At 43.7% G+C, this 26,249-nt stretch overlaps 4 protein-coding genes across 9 annotated transcripts in view; all 4 read right to left on the bottom strand.

The window, feature by feature from the left end:
• Positions 1-3,586, bottom strand: part of LOC128758573 (transmembrane protein 266-like) — a 33,328-nt gene extending 29,742 nt beyond the window's left edge. For 3 of the 4 annotated variants that reach the window (XM_053864658.1, XM_053864657.1, XM_053864661.1), the window contains exon 1: positions 377-3,586. The gene's annotated coding sequence lies outside the window, so the exon portion shown is untranslated. The other variant, XM_053864660.1, reaches the window with a different exon arrangement.
• A 1-nt stretch (position 3,587) lies between these two features.
• On the bottom strand, positions 3,588-10,800 carry fbxo22 (F-box protein 22). Its single transcript, XM_053866228.1, has 6 exons — positions 10,670-10,800; positions 10,085-10,217; positions 8,767-8,854; positions 5,306-5,458; positions 5,079-5,244; positions 3,588-3,981 (listed from the first exon to the last, which is right to left on the bottom strand). Exons 1-6 carry the CDS (start codon positions 10,798-10,800, stop codon positions 3,588-3,590), a joined length of 1,065 nt encoding a protein of 354 aa, XP_053722203.1.
• Positions 10,801-11,531: 731 nt separating this feature from the next.
• On the bottom strand, positions 11,532-26,105 carry LOC128759685 (major histocompatibility complex class I-related gene protein-like). Of its 2 annotated transcripts, XM_053866838.1 has the most exons (10): positions 26,079-26,105; positions 18,315-18,354; positions 16,757-17,023; positions 14,790-15,071; positions 14,233-14,517; positions 13,928-14,029; positions 13,720-13,737; positions 13,544-13,606; positions 13,087-13,146; positions 11,532-12,548 (listed from the first exon to the last, which is right to left on the bottom strand). In XM_053866838.1, exons 1-9 carry the CDS (start codon positions 26,103-26,105, stop codon positions 13,088-13,090), a joined length of 1,143 nt encoding a protein of 380 aa, XP_053722813.1. In that variant the 3' UTR covers positions 11,532-12,548; position 13,087. The 2 variants fall into 2 exon arrangements, with proteins under 2 accessions (XP_053722813.1, XP_053722812.1); XM_053866837.1 differs by lacking the exon at positions 26,079-26,105 and having other exon boundaries at positions 18,315-18,467.
• LOC128759687 (major histocompatibility complex class I-related gene protein-like) lies at positions 19,199-26,188 on the bottom strand. Of its 2 annotated transcripts, XM_053866841.1 has the most exons (9): positions 26,039-26,188; positions 24,313-24,579; positions 23,854-24,135; positions 22,039-22,335; positions 21,722-21,823; positions 21,514-21,531; positions 21,338-21,400; positions 20,853-20,939; positions 19,199-20,372 (listed from the first exon to the last, which is right to left on the bottom strand). In XM_053866841.1, exons 1-8 carry the CDS (start codon positions 26,103-26,105, stop codon positions 20,890-20,892), a joined length of 1,146 nt encoding a protein of 381 aa, XP_053722816.1. In that variant the 5' UTR covers positions 26,106-26,188; the 3' UTR covers positions 19,199-20,372; positions 20,853-20,889. The 2 variants fall into 2 exon arrangements, with proteins under 2 accessions (XP_053722816.1, XP_053722817.1); XM_053866842.1 differs by lacking the exons at positions 19,199-20,372; positions 20,853-20,939; positions 21,338-21,400; positions 21,514-21,531 and having other exon boundaries at positions 21,722-21,955.
• Between the last annotated feature and the right edge of the window lie 61 nt (positions 26,189-26,249).

The raw sequence follows: 26,249 nt of genomic DNA, 5'->3' as shown, positions 1-26,249 counted from the left end.
GGAAGGTATATGGAAGGGAACAAATGCATGCATCGGATAAGGGTGAAACAAGTTAAATAAATACAATAAAAACATTTCAAATAATAATTGACAAGAAACCAAAGTATTTCGTACTTCAAAAAATGTGAACTTATGAAGAAAATGCGCTCCTGGAGCAGCAGAGTTGCTCAAAAATATGTCCATAAAATACATTTGACTGAAGTCTGCAATGAAACGAGTCTCGAACCGATGGCTTGAATGCAATCTTCAGCTCAGAAGCAGCGCAGCTGTGTGAAAAGACGTACACGAATTTCCCGCCAAACGACGTTGGAGCCGCCAAAACAGCACCTGAGCATAAACGTACGTCGTTGGAGAGTGGGTTTATTTGAGCTCCTACCTGCGTGGACTGGCATCGTGGTCTCCGCTCCGGTGGTGTGTGTAAGAGGCGGCAGGAGTGTGTAGGCTGCTGCTCCCACTCTCAGCAAAACCGAACCGACACCGAAGCTCAGCAACGAGCGCCATCGTCACCCGCTCGGACCATGTCGGCCGGGGTCTCGCGGCGAGCTCCGCGGGGATCCCGACCGCGGGAGCTGTCCAGCTGCTGAACCGATCCACGGCCTCCCGTCCTCTCACCGCGTCCCCCGAACACCGAGAAAACATCGAGGATCCAGTGACACTTGCATCGCTCCGGTCACGACATCACCGCGAGACAGAGATTCCGCGAGTAATCCCGCAACGGAGCGAGGATTTGACGCCGCAGATTTTATTCGCGTCCCCCCTCGCAGGTCGTCCCTCTCCGTGCCGTCAGCCTGCTTTATGGTTTCCTAAAATAAAGATACTATGGGAATATAAAGTGCCTCGGCAGCAATTGGCTTAACGGTTTGTCATTCAGCGGGATTAGCCAGTCGATGGTTCTCGCGCACATCAGTCAAGCCGCAGCGTCTCTGCCGTCATGTAAACCCACCAGGAGGGTTTGAGGATGAAAGCGAGAGCAAAACAAACGTATCAGCCGCGCAGCCGCCCGTAAACGCACGGCACGTGACTGCACATCGGCGTTATTACACCGATGTGCTCACGTCGCGAGTAGATGCCGCGATGGGGATGCGTTCAGGGCTGCAGTGGCCAGTACCTGCAGGAATTGTTTCATGAAAGAGAAACCCATGGATGGAGGTGATAATAGGATAACTGACTATACACATACAAACATTCCAGGTCTCACCAGGGTCCAGACTGACCCAGCTACTCAGGGCAAGAAGCGGGGTGGGATGAAAGTTAGACAGAGAGGGGTCACCCTTCAACTCCGGGTTAGTGATCAGGAACTATGTCCACCATCTTGAGTCTCATCGCTGAGTCTTGTCGCTCCACAAATACACTGAGCCTTTCCCACTGTTCCGGCTCTACCCAGCAAGAACCAGGGTGCTCATGGAAACACAGTGCTACAGCCATTCCAGGGAGAGATTTTCAGAACCTCCTGAAACGTTTTTCACATTGTGATACATTTTCACATTATTGAAATCTATGTAATAATAATGAATGCAAAGACTTAAATTATATTATTATATGCAGTAGGTCATCATATCAGCGTAAATTCAGTCTGTCAGGTCGGTTGCCTGCAGGGATTTTAATGTCCAGCAGGTGTCAGTATTCAGGGACACAGTATCAACACAGTATCGGCACAGTGTGTCACTGAGTCAAAACGCTTTATGATGCCTCACTTGCCCATCACTAGTGTATATTTTTTCCTACTACTTTTTTACTCAGTGAGAGATGGACAGGGCGGCGGGGAATTAACATCCATGTCTTAAAGAAGACACTTGAAAGGACAGAGACACGTGGTTTACATCCTAACTAAATAAGTAGTATTCTCACTCCTCTTTAGCATCCACCATCTACTACAGGAGAAATTATGGCCTAGCAACAGATACTCCGACCCTGAGGTCCTCCCACATGACGGTACTCCTCACAGTATCTTAGGATAGTCTAAGTGTCGATACGGATGGTACCACCTTCCGCATCGGATCGTACAGCAACTCTCTTGTCCTTCCTTCCCTCTCTCCTGAAGCACTCTCCGACACCTGGCAACGGCAGCCATTCCTCACATGAAGTGGACACATGGCGATCACGGTTTCAGTCACTTAGCACTTCATAATGTAGCATGGGAATGCAGACATTTTCCTGGCTAGCTTGAGCTCACTTTGCAGCTGCTCTCGACAGAAGCCAAAGAAGCAGATGCCTAGAGCGCCTTCTGCTGGCGGAGCGCCGCCAGTCACTCATGGCTTTGTGGGTTAAAAAAAAAAGCCAAGGTGAATAACAAATACAAATAGTGTGGAAATAAGTTCATTGTGGGGACCACAGGACACCTTCCCATGTGGCGACCGTTTGATCTTGATGAGTCTAGATTTTGTTTTGGTGTCGCCTGGAACAGGAACTACGTTCACTGACAATCTGATCCTATGTAGTGACAAGAAAGTCACCGTCCAAGGGATCAAAGGTCATTCGTGTGGATCGTTAGGATGTTTTTTCGTAAATTTGCAAATGACCTTAAATAGAGTGGACTATAATCTTGCGCAGGGTAGAGATCACAGACCATGAGAGTGAATGAGAGGGAGGGAGGGGAATGAGTGAAGATGAGATGAAGGGTCAGTGAAGAAGAGAGTGCAGACAGGTTGGAGACAATCATGGAGTAAAAGTAGAAGTGAGAGTGAAGGGGAGTTTTATAAGAGTATACGGGTCACTGCCATGAGACTCAGAGTCAGAGATGAAGATGGTGAGACGGTCACTGGGAGAAAAGATGAGACCACAAAGGAGTCTGTCAGAGGGAGTCAACGTTAGGGAGCACAGATGTCTTGGATCAAAAATGTTTGAGACGAATAAGACCTGTGGGGCCATTGTTTTGAGACAAGTCCTTGCTGGAGAAAAGTTCTCAGTTAGGAGGCCACAGGGACACAATTGAGAGTTTTGGCTCGAACAGCTAGAAATTTTGGGTCATGAAGTAACCAGAGTTGGAGACTGGATGAAGGTCACTAGATGAAGCCGTTTTAGGAGAGTGTGCATCATTTGAGTCCGAATGTGTAGGACGACCTGCTGAACTATGAGCAGGAGTGCAGACGATGGCTTGTCAGACTGGTTTAAAAAAACCAATGTGGAACAAGTGAAGAATGAAGTGGGGATGGCAGCAACGAGGGCAGTACTCAAGCAGCATCCGCCAGAAGCCTAAAAAAGCGAGCCTTACAAGTATTTTGTTTTGTTGTTCAACTTGACCACGATAAAAAAGTGGCGAGCTGTGTTTACTGGGAAGACAACAAGGTGATACAAACCTGTTTGTAAAAGTTGACAAAGTAAGAAAGAACATTCAAACCCAGCTCAGCATCAGAGAATCCACATTCTTCTTACAGGAATTAAAAGTGCCTTTGCTGTTTCAACAACCCAACGCTGTTAGAGGAACACAAGATCTCCGAAGCACGAAGGCCAACATGTTGATGAAGGAAGAAATGTGCAGAAAGTGGAGGAGATATATACATGTATTTTGCAGCGCTATGATCACGCAGAGGAGATGAAAGGTTGATGGTCAGAAGGTGCAGCTGAGAGGAAAGTCAGAAAGCAGTTCTTCAACCCAGGTGCACTAGGGTCATCACCGTGGTGTACTCGTGCTGCAGAGACTCGGTGTCAGTTTCACACAGCGTGTAGTCGTCTCTCACGATGCGGTCACAGCCAATTTCCCCATTCCCAAAAAAGCCGAAGACCGGGATGTTGGGGAAGACCTTGTGGAAGGCGTCGGCCTCCACGTTGGCCTGGTCGTGGTAGTAATTCTGACCTCGGCCTAAGCAGGCGAACATCAGCCCCACCGTGTTCCTCTCGGGTATTTTGGCGGCCTTCAGCCGGCGGATGGTGGCTTCTGCGGTTTTGGGGCAAACCACGTCTTGGTCCAGGAGCACGGAAGCCCCCTGTACCTTTGGGCCGCTGAGGGCCAGGCCCATCACACCGAACTCTCCCTGTCTGCAGCTGCACAAGGAAAGATGGAAAGGAAGTGTGAGGGACAGAAATGTTTCACAACAGCAACACAGTGAATCTCTTTAGTTATCATTCAATTAATTTGTTGCCTGGATGCAGTTACAAATACCATTCAAATATCCCTCTCTCACTGTCAACATCAACTGACAACTTTCATATTGTTATCCAATACAAAGACGAAACAAAGAACAGATTTGTTCCAGTGAGAAGCATTTCAATTTCAGTTCTTGGTTTATTTTGAAAAACTGATGACCGTTTCTTTTACAGTAAAAAATAAATGTGTGTCTATACGACTAACAGACTATACGTCTGTATTCAGTTTGGTCTCAGTCTTGGACTCACCACCATCATTGGTCTTGGTCTCAATAACACAAGGTTAGTCAACTACGTTGCCTGTAATGATTTTTAGGATCCAGCAGGTGTCGGTATTGAGCAACAATATACAGACAAGAGGTCGTGTGCAAGGCTAAACGAGGGCTCATCCGCCCATCAATTCAATACAAAACAACACATTTGATGAAACCCAACCTTCAAACTTGCTCCAGCTGTATTCATCAGTGTTAGAATCCTTCAGTCTTGCCTGACAAGTTCTATGGTCTTATTCCAATTACAACACTCAATCTTGTTTCATTTTAATTCAGATTATAGAGTATCTTATTTCACTTAAATCAGTTAATTTGGAAACACAAGTCAAACTCAAGGCTCAGGGGGGCAAATCCAGGCTGCCCAGTCCTGTTACAAGGCCCACTCTGTCCTCATTTAAAAGGCGCTAAAAACTCAACACGTATTTATATCATGACCAACAGACATGACAGTGATCAAGCTCCACTGTTTGGCACGTGAGGAAACTTCTAAACAACAAAAAAGTTTAAGCAGAGGCAGGAAATATGATCAATTGAGCACCAACCAAAAAAGGGAGGCAGTAGTGAAGCTGGGCTGTGTACCGTGCAACAGACCACAGAGATGCTCATTCCACAACCAGCTTCCAGAATTAGAAAGACCAGAATCAGATTCTGTTATGACTCTTGTTTCCTGATATAGACGGTTAAAGGCCAATACAGGGCTGAAACGAGCGCTACAGAACTCACCACTGTCTTGTGGGGGAGAAGACCGTCTCAACCAGCCCTCCGGTGATGAGAGCCTTGCTTTTGGCCAGGGGGTCCAGTATCTGGTTGACGAAACGTGCCCCGCCGGAAATGTGAGCCTCGTAAACAAAGAGCATAACCACTCGCAGATCGGGGTTGTCAACCAGACCTGAGGAGGCGTCACGAGGCAGTTAGATGAAGTCAGTCTGAAGGGCGGCGTCTTCACTAACCTGCTTCTTTGAGTGCGGTTGGAGACATGGACTTCTTGCAGAAGTGAAATGGCTTGATATTGACGCCTTCTATGCTGGGGAGCAGGACGGCAAAGCCTGCCTCGCCCGACTGGTACTCTTTAGGGTGTTGCACACCAGAGCCACTAGGGGTCACTGTGCAGAGAGAATTAGGATGGAACATCAGTTTTGTTCTCATTTACTTGATCCCGGCTCCAACAGCCAAGCTTCTCACTCCATCTTTGAGGGAGCTCATCTCATAATGCCATGGCTGCTGATCTGCACTCATGCTTGATGCTAAATATAGTTGCTTTTGACTACTACTATAATTTCACAATATTGAGCATACACACACTCTCGAAGGTAAAAAAAAAAAAGAATGAGTAAATGAGTCAGAGCTAGCACAGACCCACACAGAATTAAAGAAGTTCTGACTCAGCAAGCAGGACAGTCATGTGGAGGCATCTTAACGTTCAGCAGGTTGGGTTTGACTGGACTGACACCTGACAAAATACAGCATTAACCACACATGCATCGATGACAAAGGCCATAACAAACTTTTCCGTCCCAGATGATGCCTACTCAAATTCAATTTGTACAGATGCGAAAACGCCCACCAAATTTATATTTTTAATGTTTAAATCCTGCAATGATATTGGGATTGTTGGAACGTTTAGAGAACAAAAGTGAAGTGGTTCTTAATATGTGACTGCAAATTTATGTGTGTACTTGTTAGCAAAGGGAGTTTTGATAAATTTTTTGTGAGAGGAAAAATATAAATGAAAACCCACACACTGTTATTTTGTATTGAGGAGTGCTGGGGACGATGATCATAAAGGGTTTTACTTAGATTAGGCCACTATGAAAGCATCTGCAACACAGGCTTATTGCATGTTTATTGCAAGTGAAATATGCATTTTTCAGTCTTCTTTTATTCTTGCGCTCACACTCCACACTCTTCACTCCATGGGCTCTATTGTGTATCCATAAATAAAAGTGAAGAAATGTGATGCAGAAATCCGATATCCGAGCACGTCATATCTCATATTTTCAATGCGAGCAATTGGCCGCCAACACGCCTAAACGACCTGTCCCACTCAGAGCGGCATGGGAGCGAGTCATCTCAATGCTCATCCAATCCCACAACCCATCCTGTTGGAGATACAGCGGAGTGCTGACCCCGCCGTGACCCCGTCGCTTCCATATCACAAAATGACTGTTATCACAAAACAGCCAGAGCTGCCATTAACGCTGACGGATGACGGGCAGCCAACGAGCCATCATCTTGAGGAAAGAGCGCGAGGCTGATGGAGAGTTGCGTCCGCCGAGGATTGTGATTATGTAGAGAAACGGGGCGCACAGCACTGAGCTGACTCGGCTATTTATCAGAGCAGGAAGCGTGGAGGTGCCGGCGCGCGGCGATGCTTTTCAACGAGGCGGTGACTAACACTCCTCCTGCTGAGAGGATTAGCAATGGCCCCATTGTTCCACTCACCAGGAGCAGGACATCCCAAAATATGATCACAGTTGATCTGAACAATGAAAGCATCATGATGCAACTAAACACTTGATTCATCTTCCAGGTGCTGAGACAGAGGATATAAAACTCAGGGAGCTTAGATTATCACCAGATCTCCTCCCAAAATCTGCTCCTCACTCACTCTCCTACATGTTTGACCACCTAAATATCATTGAAGTGTGTCGTTTCATATTTGGTCCAAGTCTTACATGAAATGGCGTACATGCAGTTTATTACATGTAATGACACAAAAACATTTCACTTTCCATTCAACATGCTAATAATAGAGGCACCTAAAATGCTTTAATGTGCACTTACTGGGTTCAAGTACGTATTTAAAATGGTACTTTTTTAACAAGTTAAAATCAGAAGGGAAGCATCATGAAAGTTAACATGTAGTGACAGGCAGCGTTTCTGTTTTTGTATAACCCCAGTTGTAAATATGAAGCCTGGTGTAGTTACCACTTTACACAAGCAGATGGCGGACACCTGTAAATTCAATCTGAGCAACACAGGTGGGTGTCTTTCTATTGCAGTTTTGGAGTATATTCAGTTAGAAAACTGCCACAGAGTCGAATTGGCGAATTGGATTCTGAAAAGGAATATCATCATCCTCTAGCGAGTATTTTTATTTGTACAGTATGACAGAGAGTAACGCTGCTTCTGCGAGTAGTGACACCACGCCCGTTCACTGCAACAGTCCACAGGCAGCGGATCCCGTAACGAGAATGTGGGAAAGAAAAACGGGAAATAGCGGCAGACATGGGAGAAACACCAGGAATATTATGTATGCTGCGAATAGTATTGGAGACCGCACAGTCTGTGTTCACGGTCCTGTAGTAAACAACAGTGAAGATGCTAAGCCATCTTCATCATCATCATCATTCCTTTAGTGATGACCAAATAAACATCCGTAAAAGTTGCTAAACTGATTTAACTATGGCTCTATCATCATATACCACTTAGATGAGTGAAATTACGTTCATCTCAAACTTTGGGTGACACATTCAAAAAATCCTGCCAGAAACCAAAAAACCACAAACCAATTCTGTAAAAGTGAATGAAAGGGGAAAGAAAAACACTCACAGACAATTCCTGATGTGGCAATGGCCAGGATGTCACATCCTTTGGGGAACACATTGGTTAGTTCCTCAATGGTCTCTGAACTGTGTCGAACCTTTTTTGCTAGAAATGGGCGAAAGAGGCATTAAAAATTATATTAATTAATTAATTACACTGGCAAAGGAACAAAATAAAAGGCAGGAATTCAGTATTTTGGCTTGTATTTCCAATACGACAAAACACATGGTCCAATCATTTCCCATTCTGGTTTGTCTTTCAACAGTAGTATTCAAAGTCTGACATCAGGAACTTGTTTGGAAACATAGCTGTAAAAAATAATAATCCATTTCTGTCTGACCATAAAATAATTTATATTGAAATAGCAGTGTAAAAATTGTAATAAAGGTACTTTCTCAGTTAAGACTGCAACAAAAAGTACAAAACAATCTAGATTAGCGTATATTGCCATCAATAAAGTACTTATTCAAGTGCGTATTGGCTGCACAGTCGCCCATAACTAGTCATTGTAAAGTATTAACAAGCTTGTGTGAAGCATGACTATTATTCGTCTTGGAATAGTTTCTGAAAGTTCACTATAAACAAAACAATTACTGACTATTAATAGTAAATACGCAAGTAAACAGCTTCCTAATAGTTAATATTTGTTCCCCGTCTCAAGTGTCACCAAAACTTCTTCCTTATAAAATTCTTACAAACTTGCAATTGATTCTCTGTTTGATGACAGATAGCTTTGGTCAGCTACACAGTGCTCTGGCATCAAAGGCAAAACCATAATTCACATACAAACAAGTCTTTGCCAAGATCATCCAACCACTGCATTGGAGGTGAACAGTGGCTGCTTGTAGTCACTTAAAATACAAACCTTTGTTCTGTCTGTAGTAGTGATCCTGTCCAGTAAAGGCGTCACAGTCGACCATCGCAAAAACCGTTTTTGGCAGCACAAACACTTTCTGCAATCATCAGTACAGATAAACACACAAGAATTTAGGAGTCATGATTAAAAGTTACTACTTTTATATTTTGTTTTCCAGCAAAAGTGTCGGGGTGTAACAATTCAGCTAGCAGATCGACAGTATATCGATTATCCATAAATAGAAACACAAACAGTTCGATCTGTGCTCGGCTCGCTGGTCTTCCGCACGACATATATCAATCTAAAATGGTTATAAAAGTTAATGACTCCATTGAATCAATATTGGGAAAGTTTACAGCACATTTTATGTCGGCAGACTATATATAAACTTGTTTTTTATGATGACAAAGGCGTTACTTGTCACTGGATTGAGCTGGCCTTTCAGCGCTCATCAGCTACAGCTTCAAACAAAAACAGCACACTTTTGCTACTTTCTTCTTACTTTCAGCAGGTAACAGCACACCTGGACCCCAGACACTCATTCCCTGGACATGTAGTCGATGAAAAGAGCAAGGTAGGTAACATTCCAGTATTGAACGAGTGATGAGTGAAGTTTACATTGAGGATTTGAGCTGTTCATTGTTCATTGAAAAGGGAATAAAGATGTATTAATGTATATTAAACACCATGTTTTTTGTATTGTTCATTTATTTTTGCTTTAATATTTGCGAAGTTTTCTATACTATTGTTCACGATTGTCATTTTAGGTTCTTGTAATTAATAAGAAAATAGTGTCTTTTGCGTATGATTTAGCTGTGAAGAACAATGGTATCAGCTTGTTAAAGAATTGATATCAAGATTTGTATGGTATCTTTACCTTGGAATGGTAACACTTATATAAGTATGGATAAAAAACAAAAGTGCAAACATTTCTTCAGTTCAAGTTAACGTTCAACCTGGTTGCACTGTATTGTAGAAGTCAACTGAATTCAGCCTCAGGTCTTGGCTACACTTGTGAATATGAATGCATTTGCCATTGTTGTTTACACCCAGAATTCATTTATACTTGAATCGCTTAATTGAAACAACAGGAATGCAGCACACGTAACTGCACTAGTCTCATATCCAGGTCATTATTTCACAGTTTGAATTTTAAAGATTCTGAATCAATTTCAAATCGCTGAATCATAGTGTTCTAAATGAACCAATGTCGTCCTTGAATCGTATCTGCAACCTTAAAGCATGATGAAAAATGAAACATTACACCTCGAGCCCTGTCACATCCTGTGCTTGTCGAGTACAGAAGAGCTCGAGTGTGGTGAGATACCTCCACCTCCTCTTGCAGGGCAGGACAGAGGGCGTGAACCTGACAGTCGGAGGGTCCGCAGGCTGACACCCATGTCAGGGTCTGCTGGGTCCTCACCACCCTGCGGGCGCAGTTCCTCCACAGCCGGCAAACACTGTAAAGCACCCACTTGCATTAGCTTGACCAACACATGCAGTTATAACCTAAAACACCAAACCATAAACTTGATTTAGTCAGTGAAAAAAAAGCGGAATTACATTATTAAACTTGCTACTAGACATGTAGGGAAAGATCCTTTACGAAGATGGAAAATTAAAACTTAACCAGAACCAACAATTGCAAGCAAAATACGTTAAAAGTACAACTACAATAGTGGAGTCGATAGCTCCTCGATCATTACCTCGACAGCGATATATACTAATTGTGTGCATAAATACAAGTTAGAAACATAAATGTTTACCACATGCCTTGCCTCCAGTTCGTAACACAAACAGGTGACTCAACAGTCAATTGCCGACATAGATAACAGTAATCTGGTTCCACTCGTCAGGAAGAAAAGTCATAAACACTTTCACTTTCTCGCCTCCTCCGGTGTTTACCACATACCTCGCGATCCGCAGCAGCGATTTGGTCGGAACAAAGGTGAGAATCAGCTCCACTACCTCCACAACATTGCTCAGAACATATGCCGCTTTGCTCTCCGGCGAATTCGCGGCGAAATCCTGCTTTTCATCCATGTTTCCCTCTCCGGATGTGGAGAAACAGCCAAGCTGCCCGACAACGAACTCTGACCTCTGGCGTTGCAAACATCTCTAGCGGCTGAGACACCGCCTCCTGTGGCAAGGAGGAGGAATGACAACTGAAGCTTTATCAGCTCGATTCGTCATCGTAGAGATGCGATGACGTGTTAAAGGTATTATTATTATTACTTTTAATTATTACTTTAGTTTTTTTTGTCATTTTGCTTATATACAGCTTCTTCCCATCAGCCATCAGACTGTTAAATTTGTGATCAGGTTATTTTATTTTATTTTATTTTATTTATTAACAGCACTTTATTTCAAAGCACTTTCCTAGTTGGTGGAACCCCCACTGACCATGGCAATAAATTCTATTCTGATTCTGATTCTGATGCTGATATTTAATATGTATTCATCTGTGTAATCCGCGGCATAAATTATGTTGTTTGTTAAATTATCCAATAAGTAGCAGCTTTGTGGATTATGGTTTGAAAACACATCTGATGTTTATTGCATGTCTTCAATGCTGAGACTGCTAATAAAGGATATCAATCTATCCATTGATGGACTTGCAGTGAGTGGACAAAAAAGTTAACTGGCGCCATCTAGTGACTAATAAAGGAATGCCTCGTCTCTGATCATGATTATGATTCTAAACTGTTTTCTTCAGGGCAAAACAGGAAGGAAAAAAATTGTACGTCCAATGTAGCAAGAAAGTGGATTTTCTTTTCAATGTTTTTCAGCAAGACTTTTATTCGTGGCTTTAAATACAAAATACAAACCTCACATCTTGAATCCATTCAATTCAAGGTGCAAGAAAATACGCTGAAATGCCATTTGTGTGAAAGCAAAAATAAAGCGGCAAAACTCCACTGAAGTAAGAGCCTTTTGTGTGTTTTTTGAAAGCTTAAAAGGCCTGGAGCTCAAGCATATCTGCTGTATAAAAACACTGCGTACTGTATGTTGCATATGTAGCATATAGTGCACGTTGTTCACCTTTTAGGCATCAAGAGTTACATTCAATATATGTATGAAATGAAGGTTTGTCAGTTGTGAGAACTACAGACATGTTCACCAAGCACTGTGATAAATAACACTGAAGTAAAACTCTTGGGATCACAGGTGAACTGTGTGTAATACTCCATCAGGTGCTGTTTTCATGGGCACGAAGTTGAACGGAGGTGAAAGGACTAAAACATGAGATGGAAATATTAGACGTCTTCATTCACAAATCACAGAACACAAACTAGTCAGTTCCTTATTTTGTTTTTAACAATCCAGGTGGAGCAGCTTGAGGAAAATATAAACTACAGCACCAGTGAGATGTTACTGAGCTGGTTAACGGCTTCTCAACTGGTAAATACACCTGCATCTACCCTCTGTGTCTGTTTGCCTTCTAGTTACGCCTCAATTATTACAAATCTTTAAGTAATGGAAGGTTGAGGGTTTAATGTAGCGTTGCTACTGCACAGATGACTGTAAAAGGTAGGCTGTACAAAGTTCCAAGCACTCCCTGAATAAATCAGTGACAATTTATTACAGACCCTGTAGAACTGTGTAGAACAGGGTCTGTATATTTGTTCTTTTGTTTTTGTTTTGTAACAGTGTGGTTTAACATGTTGAGTATGTGGTCACTGATGTGTGTTTGTGTGTGTGTGTCAGTCAGGAAGCTCAAGATTAGAGCATAGTCGATAGCTGCAGCCACACAATGCTCCACTCTTCTTTCCTTGCAACACTCCTTCATGCTGAAAGTGAAGAGAGAGAAGAGAAATCCTCACTGATTCATCTGTGACTCTGCTGCAGTCAGTCTGCATCAATACATCACTGAGTCTGTTAAGGTCCAGTAGAATCTGTTAAAACTCATGAGATTCCATCCATCACAGTCAAGTGAAAACCAACAGACAAATTAAAGTCTGTTGAAATCTGGTGAAACTCGATGCAAGTGTTTTAGGGTATTTCAATTGAAGTCAAATAGAACTCATTACATCATTATGAGTGAATTTGTTTGACTTTACTGAGGTCAGATTAATGACACCACAGTGTAGCGAGCATCACTGGAGGACAGTCGAGTTAGTTCAAGTTCAAAAAGCACAAATTAGAATCTAGTAGAGTTTAGTGAAGTCTATCAGAGTCAGTTCAGTTGATTCAACTGATTATTTCCACTGTAAATATGAGCTCCAGGTTTCTACTGGGAGTCACATTCTTGATCTGCTTCACTCAGGCAACTTTGTGTCTCCAACATTCTGAGAACAAACAGCTGCTCAACATCAAGTCACCACTCACCTCATGTTGCTTCAGGCTGGGGTTCCACCAACAGGTCTGAAGGACTCATGTCTAAACCAACTGAAAGAAACACTTAAATTGAACATGGCATCATATTTGTGGAGGTAGAACAAGAATCACATGATGATGATGATCCTCCACTTCTACAGCTTCTCTCTCTGTCAGGGTCACTACAGCAGGTCCACCTTCCCTCTGCTCATCCTCACTCACCTCCTGCAGGTCCTTCCTCTCCTCTCAGCCTCTTCTTCCTCGAGGTGGCGCAACACCAACTCAACTCTGTGTCCTGAACCTCATCCTTCTTCACATGGACCACCTTCACCTAAATCCTGGTGTGTCTGCTGTCACTCAAACACTCCTCCAGGTACTCCACCCTTCCTGCACTCTCTTCTTCACGGACAGGAGGGTCAAAGTAGCTTTTCTTCTCTGGACTCTGTAAGAATGTTCCTCAGTGACTCACCATGTGCAGGAGCTTTAGTCAGGCGATTCAGTGGATTCAGAGCCTCCTCAGAACTGTTGGAGTCTGCAACATGAGAATCAATCTCAGCTCACATCCTCATCAACATCACGAGAGTCTCGTCTGAGATGATGCTTACTGATGATGTCAGAAGATGAAAGGAAACATGATTTACTCACCAGTTTCTGCACTTTTGCCTGAAAAAGAAAACAACAACTTTGAACATCACAACATTGTTGGACGTTGGAAGTTAAACCAGACTGGTTTTTGTGTTCAACGTGTGAAGCCATCAAGCTTGTGGTGAACATTGTGTCTCTGGATCTTTGTCACCTTCAGTTTCTGGATGATTTGATCAAAGTCAACTCAAGTCTGCTTCTGTCTTCTCACCTGCTCTTCTCCTCATGACCACTCCAATAACAGCAGCAGCAGCGACAAGCAGAACAAGAGCAGCCACTGAGACAGCGATGGGGATGGTTTGGTCCGGCTTCCCTGGTCAGACATCATCAGAACCATCAGAACAGCATTCTTGTAGAACATCTTCAAACAGCTCCATAAGTCCAGCTCCGTTGTTGAAACATTCATCTCGAATGGTCAGTGATGTTCTTCACATAATCACACCTCCTGTTCTGGAGGTGACCTGAAGACAAAGCTCTTGATGCAGCAAAGTCAGTCAAGAAAGAGTTAAAGCTTACATTTGATTAAAATGGCCTTCTTGTCAAGTTTGGTGGTTAGGTTCGTGCCATCAAGCTGGAACACACAGGTGAAGCTCTCCCAGGTTTCAGACAGGTCTGGCAGTTTCAGCCGGGCCCTCATCTGGTAGGTTCCATCATGGTTGGGGAGGACCTCTGCATAATTGTCTTTGATAATCTCTTCGCCTTTGGTCCAGAACAACTTGGCTCGTGGAGGGTAGAAGCCTGTAGCGTGGCAGACGATGGGAGAGGACGGAGTCTTCTGGAGGAGAGACACTGATGGAAGCTCTGGTGAAGACACACACAGTTGGTTGGTCACTGATATTGGCTTCATTTCTGGACTGAGCTCACAATCCTGCAGGAAATCTGAGAGATCACAACATGAGGAGAGACCAGAGCTGGAGGGTCACATGACCACTGCTGAGTTAATGGACACATGAGTCTGCTCCACCTCTCCTCACAAAAAATACTGAAGCTATCCAGACTCACTGGGTCAAAGCCAGTCAAAGGAGACACCATGGACAGAATAAAGAGGTCACGTGACATCAGGTCATCTTTACCTGTTCTTAGGAGGGAGCTCTTCCCCTGGTCCAGAAGCTTCTTCCCCCACTTAGGACAGTACTGGTTCATGTAGAAGTCATTATATTCGGTAAGATCTTGATCTTTGTCCCACGGGTCTTTTATGTTGCCTGCCAGCTGTTTTGCAGCGACCCATGTCTGAGTCTCCAGGTCCAACAACAGAAAGTCTTCTCCATCATACGCGAGCTGATAATGACCTCTGGGCTTCACAGTCTCGTCATCATCCCACTCACAGCCGTAAATCCACTGGACAATGTGGACACCTGAGAGAGAGACAGAGACTGCAGGTCTCAGTGACATCATTTGTCTCCAGTCTGGGCCTGAGTGCGTGCGTCGGTCACAGCAGCAACAAGTACTTGATCAAAACAATAATAATCAATCATAGAAAGAGTTGCCAATGACTTGTTCTGTTGACGGATAATGATGCTGAAAAATTGAAAGAACAGTCAACAGCTCAAGGAGTTGGGTTCCAGAGCCCAGGCTGTGCGTGGAGGAGAGCCCGACTATATCTAGCCGGTACCTCTCAACCTCCTGCACAAGCTCAGGCTCTTTCCCCCCCAGCGAAGTGACATTCCATGTCCCAAGAGCCAGAGAATGTCCACACGAACCAGGTCGTCGGGCCCCCCGGCCTCGACTGCTACCTAGTTCTCTATGCACCCGACCCCTATGACTCCCTCTGTGGGTGGTGGGTCCGCAGGAGGGACGGCCCATGTCATTCGTTCGGGCTTGGCCCGGCCGGGCCCCATGGGCAGAGGCCCGGCCACCAGGCGCTCGCATTCGAGCCCCAACCCCAGGCCTGGCTCCAGGGTGGGGCCCCGGCTGCGCCATGCCGGGCGACGTCACGGTCCTTGATGTTTTTGGTTTTGTCATCGGGGCTTCTGAACTGCTCTTAGTCTGACCCGTCACCTAGGACCTGTTTGCCATGGGAGACCCTACCAGGAGCATAACGCCCCCGACAACATAGCTCCTAGGATCATTCAAGGTACACAAACTCCCCCACCACGATAAGGTTGCAGTTCCAGGGGGAGAAGAAGGTGAAGGTGAAGGCAGTCAACAGCTGACCACGTTACTGAAATAATAGCACCAAGGTCACACATTCACCAACACTGAAACAAAACCACTGCCAACACAAAAACAGCACAATCATTGACAAACTCTAACCGACAATTGAAAGATCATGTAAAACTGTTGATAGTGAGTAAGGAGTTCATTCACAGTGCCACATTGAGCTTATGTGTGTCTGGATGATGCAGTGGGTTGCCATTTTAAACCTGGAGGCAGAGCTAGAGAAAGTGGTGCGACCGGACAGGGGCCAGAAACATTCACAAAACGAAGAACAAACTGAAAACATCAACTAAGTACTTTAGTCATGCAAAACAAACACCACAGTCTGTAACGTGTATGTACTCATAGCTGCACAACTGTGAAGAAGAATGAAAGCAAGACCACTCACCAGCTGCGGTTTTGGTCACGTTGTATCTGAGATGACTGTTCGTACAGGAGGTCAAAAAGTAAAAGTATTTCCGGTGAAATTTCAAAACTAAAGCACTGTTCAAAGAGTCTGATGTATGACTTTGAAACAAACAACATGTCATAGTGCCACGCACCAAGCCCTCGTTCCACATAAAATGTGATGAGAGTCGCAGACTTGGATCATCATGAGATCCAAGATCATGATCAACACGATTGAACTTCAATCAGAGAAGAATTGCTCCTCTCTGATTGGCCAAGCCTCATTTTGAGGGATAAAACTACAAAACAGGTTGGTTATTATAATTGGGTTTTAGTCTGGTTAAGCATAAAGGTTAAGTTTAGCCATTTGTTTTCAATGGTTAGGTATAGGGGGAGAGGCTGGGGAAAGAGTTATGTTAATGTTGGTCAATGACAGTCCTCACTAAGATAGGAAGCAAACATATGTATGTGTGTGTGTGTGTGTGTGCAAACAAACCTCCAGTGTGGTTGAATCTCTCTTTAAGATAGATAACTCTGTTCTTGGCACGCTCCTGGTTTATCTTGCACCTCCTCGTGTTAAAGTTTAAATATTCCAAATTTTCAGAACTCTGTTGAGACATCCAGTCCTGTCTGGGCTCTGCTTTCTCGTTGTTGCTGTCGTAGCGATAGATCACGACACCGTCCATCATACCAACCGCCACATACTCTGGGAAGCTCGTAACTCCAGATGATGCAGTTGTAATGTAGGTGAGGTGGTGGCGTGCTGAAGAGCAGAAGAAAGTCCATTTAAAACCATGAAAACCAGCGTCTCACTGTTTGGAATCTCAATCTCAATCTCCTCCAATACATGAGAAATACCTTTGACACAGAGGAACAAATTGCCCACAGCAGCAGTAGAGGAGGGCATAGCATCACACAGAGGGTGAAAACTGAAATTGTATTCATTTATTTTTAATTTACATTCATTTACTTATTGCTAAATTCCGAATGTTGCCTTAGAATCTGACAGACCGCTCCTCTTGTTATCGACTCTATGTCCAGTGTAGTGTCTTGTTTTAATGCTCTGTCAGAGTCCGTGCATGAACAAGTTGCGAACTGCCATTCAGCTGTAACAAGTATTGCCAAACGACCGCCATCATGGCTGGCCAGCTCTCATGTCTGCAGCTGCAGGTCTACTCTGCAGGCGGGGCTGCAGCATCACAACAAGTCGTGTGAGAGAAATGTCAGCTTTGTTTTTGTCATTTTTACATTGTGGTGTACAATTTTAAAGCAGCCACCTATTTACTACCATCGGCATGAACACCTTATTTCTCTGGCAATTCTGAGTCCTGCGAGTCGTCGTCAACTCAGAGCGGAGGTCCCTGCTAGGGCTGCAGCAGGATGTGGCGTTTCACAGACAAAACTAAACGAATCTTGTCATGTTTATTTTACAAGGAAATTGCGTAAACAAGCTGCGTAATACGGAGCGTCCCCCGATCAAGTCCGCCCAAACCCAACTGGCTGGTGTTCACTTCTCGGACTTCAGAGCGCGTTGAAACAACACGACTGAAAATGGATGCTACTGTTATGGAATCAAGGCCCCAGTCGCCAATATCTAAACATGCTAACGTGTCTGCAGTGTGGAGACATTCCACAGCATCTAAAAACGACCGTGCAATAGAAATTTGCAAGGTGTGTGACGCAGATGCGAGTCTTTGACAGTCACGTCACGACAGTGGATCATATTACAGATCGTTACCTCGGTTCTTGCCCTTTGCAGTGGCTTAAAATGACAATTATGAAACAACGACTTCGATAAAAACACGAGTCCACACGCATTTTGAGACTATTTTGCAAGTATCCACGCAGTTGCGACGAGTTTGTGGCACTTCCTGTTTAAGGCCAGGTGGTTCAAACACTGTGTGTATTACAGCACGGCTGCCGTCACTTTATAATTACATTATACTTATAACTAGACTTGATACAAAGCGACGAGGGTAATGTGGTACGTTATGAACGGTTAGCAGAGTTTCAAACGACGGAACACACAACGTCACATAAAGTGGAACAAATACCTGCATTTGCGCTTGTCATCCAACAAAGAGCCAAAATAACTCTCGTTATCGTCATCTTGATCATCTTTTGGAAACAAGAGGCGTCCGTTTCAGGTCGAAAACAAACAATGTCGGAGCTCATGTCGCAGGAAACAGGCCTCGCTATCGTCGCAGAGCTCGCTCCGCCTCCAGAGCGTCATATCGAAAGTGAAACTAAAACAGTCTTGGCGTAGAGCATATTTTATAACAGCCGCACAAGTGTTTCGAGACTAACTTGCAAGTTTCTGGTCTGTGTTCGACCTAAAGGAAAAACAAATTTGTCAATTTAGGCCAAAGGAATTGTTTACTAAAATATCACAGAAGACATGATTATGTTTTTTTTCCACACTGTCATTTATACAGGATTTAAGTGATTCACCTTTTGTCTATAAAATTATCATCAGTACAACTCTGTATAACATTGTATCCTAGTTAACATTCAAGAAAAGAAAAATAATGAAGAATAACTTTATTAACATTGTTTTTCTCTGTAACAGAAAAGACTTAAAGTGCATCAATTTCCCTGAAATTTCAAAAACTGGATGTGCAATTACACTGTATTGTAGTACAGCAAAAAAAAGATGTTCACCGAGGTCACGTTAGCACGTAGCACTGTGACATAAATTCTGTTCTCTGGTTCTGTTACATCAACATTATTATTGTGTTGCCAGGATTAGATGGTGCGGGTAACTTTATGAGCCACAAGATGGTTCTGGTAGAGACTCACTCCTGCAGAGAGTCTTCTGTCTGACTGTATCCGGTGTGGTTAAACTTGCACTTGTGCTGAATGTTACACTAAGTGAAGAACTGAAAAATCTTGCCACAACTTACTTCATGACAACAATTATTTAATAATTTATAAACTGCTTTCTTTCGTGCAAAACAAGAACAAAATTAATTGAACATCCATTTGCATCTATATTTATTATAACATACGTCCATTCACAACAAACAAGATTTTCTTTTTTTCAACAGGAATTTTATTCATGACTTAAGAAACAAAACACATTACATTACATCTTGATTCTATTCAATTCAAGATGCAAGAAATTCGTTGAAATGCTATTTGTGTGAAAAGCAAAAATGAACCAGCAAAAACCTACCTATATAAAAGCCTTCAGTATGTTTTTTTGAAGCTTAAGAAGACAACAGCTCAAGCATATCTGCTGTATAAATATATTGATTGCAACACACTAATCACTCGTAAGATCCAAAATGTTATAACTCATACGATAACAGCTAATTCATGTGTGCTTCAAATTTCCATCGGAAAAAATGGTCACATGTATTTCACTTTTTCACCAAGAGTTACATTCAATATATGTATGAGGGTGACAACAGTTGTGAGAACTACAGACATGTTCACCAAGCACTGTGACAAATAACACTGAAGTAAAACTCTTGGGATCACAGGTGAACTGTGTGTAATACTCCATCAGGTGCCGTCTTCATGGGCATGAAGTTGAACGGAGGTGAAAGGACTAAACCATGAGATGGAAATATTAGACCTCTTCCTTCACAAATCACAGAACGGAAACTAGTCTGTTTCTTATTTTGTTTTTAACAATCCAGGTGGAGCAGCTTGAGGAAAATATAAACTACAGCACCAGTGAGATCTTACTGAGCTGGTTAACGGCTTCTCAACTGGTAAATACACCTGCATCCACCCTCTGTGTCCGTTTGCCTTCTAGTTACGCCTCAATTATTACAAATCTTTAAGTAATGGAAGGTTGAGGGTGTAATGTAGCGTTGCTATTGAACAGATGACTGTAAAAATATGTGGTGAGGTATAAAGTTCCAAGCACTCCCTGAATAAATTGAATGTGAGTAGAGCACAGACCTTGTAGTTGTAGTTGCTTCACTCTGTCGGTAACATAGACAGAGAGTGTTCACATACTATGATGAGTGTGAGGACACTGGAGTGCATGTGTGTGTGAGTGTAGAACACAAATTTCACACATGAAGCTCAAGATTAGAGCATAGTCGATAGCTGCAGCCACACAATGCTCCACTCTTCTTTCCTTGTGACATTCCTTCATGCTGAAAGTGAAGAGAGGATGGATTTGAGTTAAAAGAAAAATCCTCACTGAGTGGTTTGAGTCTGCATCAATATGTTGGTTCAGTAACATCACTGAGTCTGTTAAGGTCCAGAAGAATCTGTTAAAACTCTGAGCGACTCATGAGATTCCACTCCAACAGAGTCAAGTGGAAACCAACAGTCACACTGAAGTCTGTTGAAAACTCAACAAGTGTTTTAGGCCATTTTAATTGAAGTCAAATAGAATTCATTACATCATTATGAGTAAATTTGTTTGTTCTAATTCTGATAGAATTAGAATTTCGTAGAGTTTAGTGAAGTCCATCAGAGTCAGTTCAGTTGATTCAACTGATTCTTTCCACTGTAAACATGAGCTCCAGTTTTCTACTGGGAGTCACACTCTTGATCTGCTTCACTCAGGCAACTTTGTGTCTCCAACATTCTGAGAACAAACAGCTGCTCAACATCAAATCACCACTCACCTCATGTTGCTTCACGCTGGAGCTTCATGCTGGAGCTTCATGCTGGAGCTTCATGTAGGAGATCCACCGACTCTGAAGGCCTGATGCCTGAAACAAGGAAACACTGGGATTGAAGATGGAGACCCACTTATGGAGGTAGAACAAGAATCACATGATGATGATCCTCCACTTCTACAGCTTCTCTCTCTCTCAGGGTCACTACAGCAGCTCCACCTTCCCTCTGCTCATCCTCACTCACCTCCTGCAGGTCCTTCCTCTCCTCTCAGCCTCTTCCTCCTCTAGACGGCGCAACACCAACTCAACTCTGTGTCCTGAACCTCTTCCTTCTTCACATGGACCACCTTCACCTAAATCCTGGTGTGTCTGCTGTCACTCAAACACTCCTCCAGGTACTCCACCCTTCCTGCACTCTATTCTTCACTCTTAGGAGAGTCAAAGGAGCTTTTCTTCTCTGGACTCTGTAAGAATGTTCCTCAGTGACTCACCATGTGCAGTAGCTTTAGTCAGGCGATTCAGTGGATTCAGAACCTCCTCAGAACTGTTGGAGTCTGCAACATGAGAATCACTCTCAGCTCACATCCTCATCAACATCACGAGAGTCTCGTCTGAGATGATGCTTGTTGATGATGTCAGAAGATGAAAGGAAACATGATTTACTCACCAGTTTCTGCACTTTTGCCTGAAAAAGAAAACAACAACTTTGAACATCACAACACTGATGGACCTTCACTGAAGTTAAACCAGACTGGTTTTGTGTTCAACGTGCGAAGCCATCAAGCTTGTGGTGGAACATTGTGTCTCTTCTTAGTCACCTTCTGTTTCTGGATGATTTGATCAAAGTCAACTCAAGTCTGCTCCTGCCTTCTCACCTGCTCTTCTCCTCATGACCACTCCAATAACAGCAGCAGCAGCGACAAGCAGAACAAGAGCAGTCACTGAGACAGCGATGGGGATGGTTTGGTCCGGCTTCCCTGGTCAGACATCATCAGAACCATCAGAACAGTATTCTTGTAGAACATCTTGAAACAGCTCCATAAGTCTAGCTCCGCTGTTGAAACATTCATCTCGAATGGTCAGTGATGTTCTTCACAGAATCACACCTCCTGTTCAGGATCAAGGGGGTCAGGTGACCTGAAGACAAAGCTCTTGATGCAGCAAAGTCAGTCATGAAAGAGTTCAATCTTACTGTTGGTTAAAATGGCCTCTTTGTCCAGGTTGGTGAGCAAGGCTTCCTCTACACCATCAAGGTGGAACACACAGGTGAACCTCTCCCAGTCTTCAGATGGGTCTGGCAGTTTCAGCTGGGCCCTCATCTGGTAGGTTCCATCAGGGTTGGGGAGGACCTCTCCATTTGTAACACCTTGGTGAAGCTCCTCTCCATCTTTGGTCCAGAACAACTTGGCTCGTGGAGGGTAGAAGCCTGTAGCGTGGCAGACGATGGGAGAGGACGGAGTCCTCTGGAGGAGAGACACTGATGGAAGCTCTGGTGAAGACACACACAGTTGGATGGTCAGTGATATTTCTGCTTCATTTCTGGACTGAGCTCACAATCCTGCGGGAAATCTGAGAGATCATAAGATTAACACTGCAGGATGCTGCGTCATAACTCGTGAACCCAGTGTGGTGGGGGCACACACACAGCTCCCCCTTCTCCAGGACCCAGATGAACAAAGGCAGACTTGAATGTGAATGTGTCTTAATGTATATTTCTGAAAAAGAACTTTGTTTCTCAACTCACCCAGTGACCCCCACAGGACATTCAAACAAGCTGGATGCCATGAACATGTGATGTGAAAATTGACAGGAATGCTTGTATGTTGTATTAGTCATCACAGATAACAATTTTATTCAATTTCAAATGATTGAAACTTTGGTAGTGGGGGGATCAAAATCTCCTGTATGCAAGTAGGAATTTACGACCTCGGCACAGGAGGAGGAGGCCAGGCTTGGGGACCCTCGTCCAGTGAACAAGAGGTGATGAAACTCATCCAGCCAACCAAAACTGGGCAATAGGACTCTTTTGAGCGTGTGAGAGTGACGTAGAAACTTCTTTCATGTTGCACGTCACCCTCATCCATCAGCGGTCTGCCCGAGCCAGCGTTTCCCTAGGAACGGCCATGTCACACCAGGTGATTCAGAGTCCAACTTCAAACAACCTTCCTCTATTTAGAGTTTGTCATCAAGGCGACAGCTCCAAAAGGTTGTTCAGACCGGCGAATCATTTGGCACGAGATAAAGATACGCCTTCGGTTCTACGCCGTTCTCTGCCAGCCATGATCACCCCGACTGCGACGAAAGATCCTGGATAGTCCGGAAGACGGTCCTAGAATGCCATCCACACCTGGAAGCTGCGGGTCCTCATCGTCTCCAAGCCACCTCGTTGAGAACCAGGACGCCTCCCTCCAAAGCCGCTCGCCTCCTCCCTCATCTCCTGCCCGACCTACTTCAGTGACCCATCACCCTTTCATCAATCCATCCACTTCATCCCTCCATTCATCGCAAACCTAAGCCACTGTTTGTCATCTCTGCACAGATTGGTGTGTTGGGATTCAATAATATTATTGCTTCCCTGAGGTTGACAGTTTAGACTAGAACAACTAGTCTCAACTTTCTGATACAGCTTTGACATTACCTCATAACTGGTTCACTGTCTCCATCACGATATTGTCGGAATCATCTCATTTCATTTTTGCATCTTTCCTGTTTCCTTCTGTTCTTTTACTCTTAAATAAACCTAATTACGCTGGTCTTAATCACATTACTCTGGAGTGTATTATGATCAATCTAAGAGCCTCTGATCAGTAAAGAACATTACATCACGACAAAAGTAGTGACTTCAGATAAACAGATTGATTACGCTAATTATTAATTAATTTACTATGGTCCGTGATCAAACCATTCATCACTTTCACGACACCAGGCTCACTGGGTCAAAGCCAGTCAAAGGAGACACCATGGACAACATAAAGAGGTCATGTCACGTCAGGTCATGTGACTTTACCTGTTCTTAGGAGGGAGCTCTTCCCCTGGTCCAGAAGCTTCTTCCCCCACTTAGGACAGTACCGGTTCATGTAGAAGTCATTATATTCGGTAATCTCTTGATCATTGTTCCACGGGTCTTTTAAGTTGCCCGCCAGCTGTTTTGCAGCGACCCATGTCTGAGTCTCCAGGTCCAACGACAGAAAGTCTTCTCCATCATACGCGAGCTGATAATGACCTCTGACCTTTACAGTCTCGTCATCATCCCACTCACAGCCGTAAATCCACTGGACAATGTGGACACCTGAGAGAGAGACAGAGACTGCAGGTCTCAGTGACAGCATTTGTCACCAGTCTGGGCCTGAGTGTGTGTGTGTCAGTCACTGCAGCAAATAACAAATAATTGATCAAAACAATAATAATCAATTATGGAAAGTGTTGCCAATGATTCTGGGGCCAGTGTGTGTGTGTGCAAACAAACCTCCAGTGTGGTTGAATCTCTCTGTAAGATAGTTAACTTTATCCTTGGCGCGCTTCTGGTTTGTCTTGCACCTCCATGTGTTGAACTCTAAATATTCCGGATCAGCAGAACTGAGTTGAGACATCCAGTCCTGTCTGGGCTCTGCTTTCCTGTTGTTGCTGTCGTAGCGATAGATCACAACACCGTCCACCAAACCAACCTCCACATACTCTGGGAAGCTCGTAACTCCAGATGATGCAGTTGTAATGTAGGTGAGGGAGTGGCGTGCTGAAGAGCAGAAGAAAGTCCATTTAAAACCAGCGTCTCACTGTTCGGAATCTCAATCTCAGTCTCCTCCAATACATGAGAAATACCTTTGACACAGAGGAACAAATCACCCGCAGCAGCAGTGAAGGAGGGCATAGCATCACAAGTGGGTGAAAGCTGAAATTGTATTAATTTTTTTTAATTTTCACTCATTTACTTATTGCTAAATTCCGGAATGTTGCCTTACAACCTGACAGACCGCTCTTCTTTTTATTGACTACATGTCCAGGGAATGAGCATCTGGGGTCCAGGTCTGCTGATAGCTCACCTCTGGGTTTTCAAAGGCAGAACGCTGCTGCTCGTCCAAAACAATAAACTCCATCAGCATTGGTTTTGCCTGCGGTTAGTTTGGGTTCGCTTAACTTTTGTCCGTTAGCCACTTGGTAGCGCTCGATTTTGGAGGCCAAGTGTCTTGTTTTAATGCTCCGTCTGAGTCTGTGGGTGCACGAGTAGTAAACTACCATTCGGTTATCATGTCCCTAGATGGAGAAGTATTGCCAAATGACCACAATCGTGACTGGCCAGCTCTCATGTCTACAGCTGCAGGTCTACTCTGCAGGCGGGGCTGCAGCATCACAACAAGTCGTGTCAAAATCAAGAAATGTCGGCTTTGTTTATGTCATTTTAACATTGTGATGTGCAATTTTAAAGCAAAATAACAATGTCATAATTTCTCTGGCTGCCTGCTTATGCTCTGATACTTTCAGGAAGAGGTGCAACTCAGGCATTCAGTAACTTTTGATACAGATAGACGTCAACTGGTGCGATCGATCATGAAAAATCTAAACCCACTCTAAATGTGTTGGTCTTCACTTAACATTTTGTTGTATTCAATATAGTGTACATACATATATATTGTCTCTGACAAAAAGGTTCCCAACCATTTTCTCTGGCTCTCACCAAAAGAAGATGTAAAGATGCATTGAAAAGTGACCATCTCCAAAATTTTGACAGTAGTTTGCAAAGACATTTAGTGCTGAAACAACGTGACTGAAAAAGGAAGCTATGATAATGGAATCAATAAAAAAAGAGCTTATAATTAAGATTTGTAAGGTGTGCGACGTCACATCAGTGGGTCATATTAGAGATCATTACCTCTGCACTTACCCTTTTGAGTGGCTTAAAATTATTATCATGAAGCCACGACTTTGACATAAACAGGAGTTTACATGCATTTTGGAGACTACTTTGCAAGTATCTACACAGAGGCAATGAGTTTTCGACTTCCTGAAGACGCCAAAGTGCTTCTAACACAGTGTGTGTGAATTACAGCACAGCTGCCGTCACTTTATAGCAATAATTACATTGTAGTTATAACAAGACTTGAGACAAAGCGACGAGTGTAATGTGGTATGTTATGAACAGTTTGCAGAGTTTCAAATGACGTAACACACAATGTCACATAAAGTAGAATAATTACCTGCATTTGCGCTTTTCGCCCAACAAAGTGCCAAAATAACGAAGACTCTCATTGCCATCTTGTTCATCTTTTGGAAACAAGAGGCTGCAGTTTCAGGTCAAAAACAAACAAAATGTCGGAGAGCATGTCGCAGGAAACAGAGCTCGCTCCGCCTCCAGAGCGTCATATCAAAACTGAAACTAAAACAGTCATGGCGTAGAGCATATTTTAT

The sequence above is a fragment of the Synchiropus splendidus genome, chromosome 5, assembly GCF_027744825.2.
Source record: "Synchiropus splendidus isolate RoL2022-P1 chromosome 5, RoL_Sspl_1.0, whole genome shotgun sequence".
Classification (NCBI taxonomy): Eukaryota; Metazoa; Chordata; class Actinopteri; order Syngnathiformes; family Callionymidae; genus Synchiropus; species Synchiropus splendidus.
This window is presented reverse-complemented; position numbering and strand designations above follow the sequence as displayed.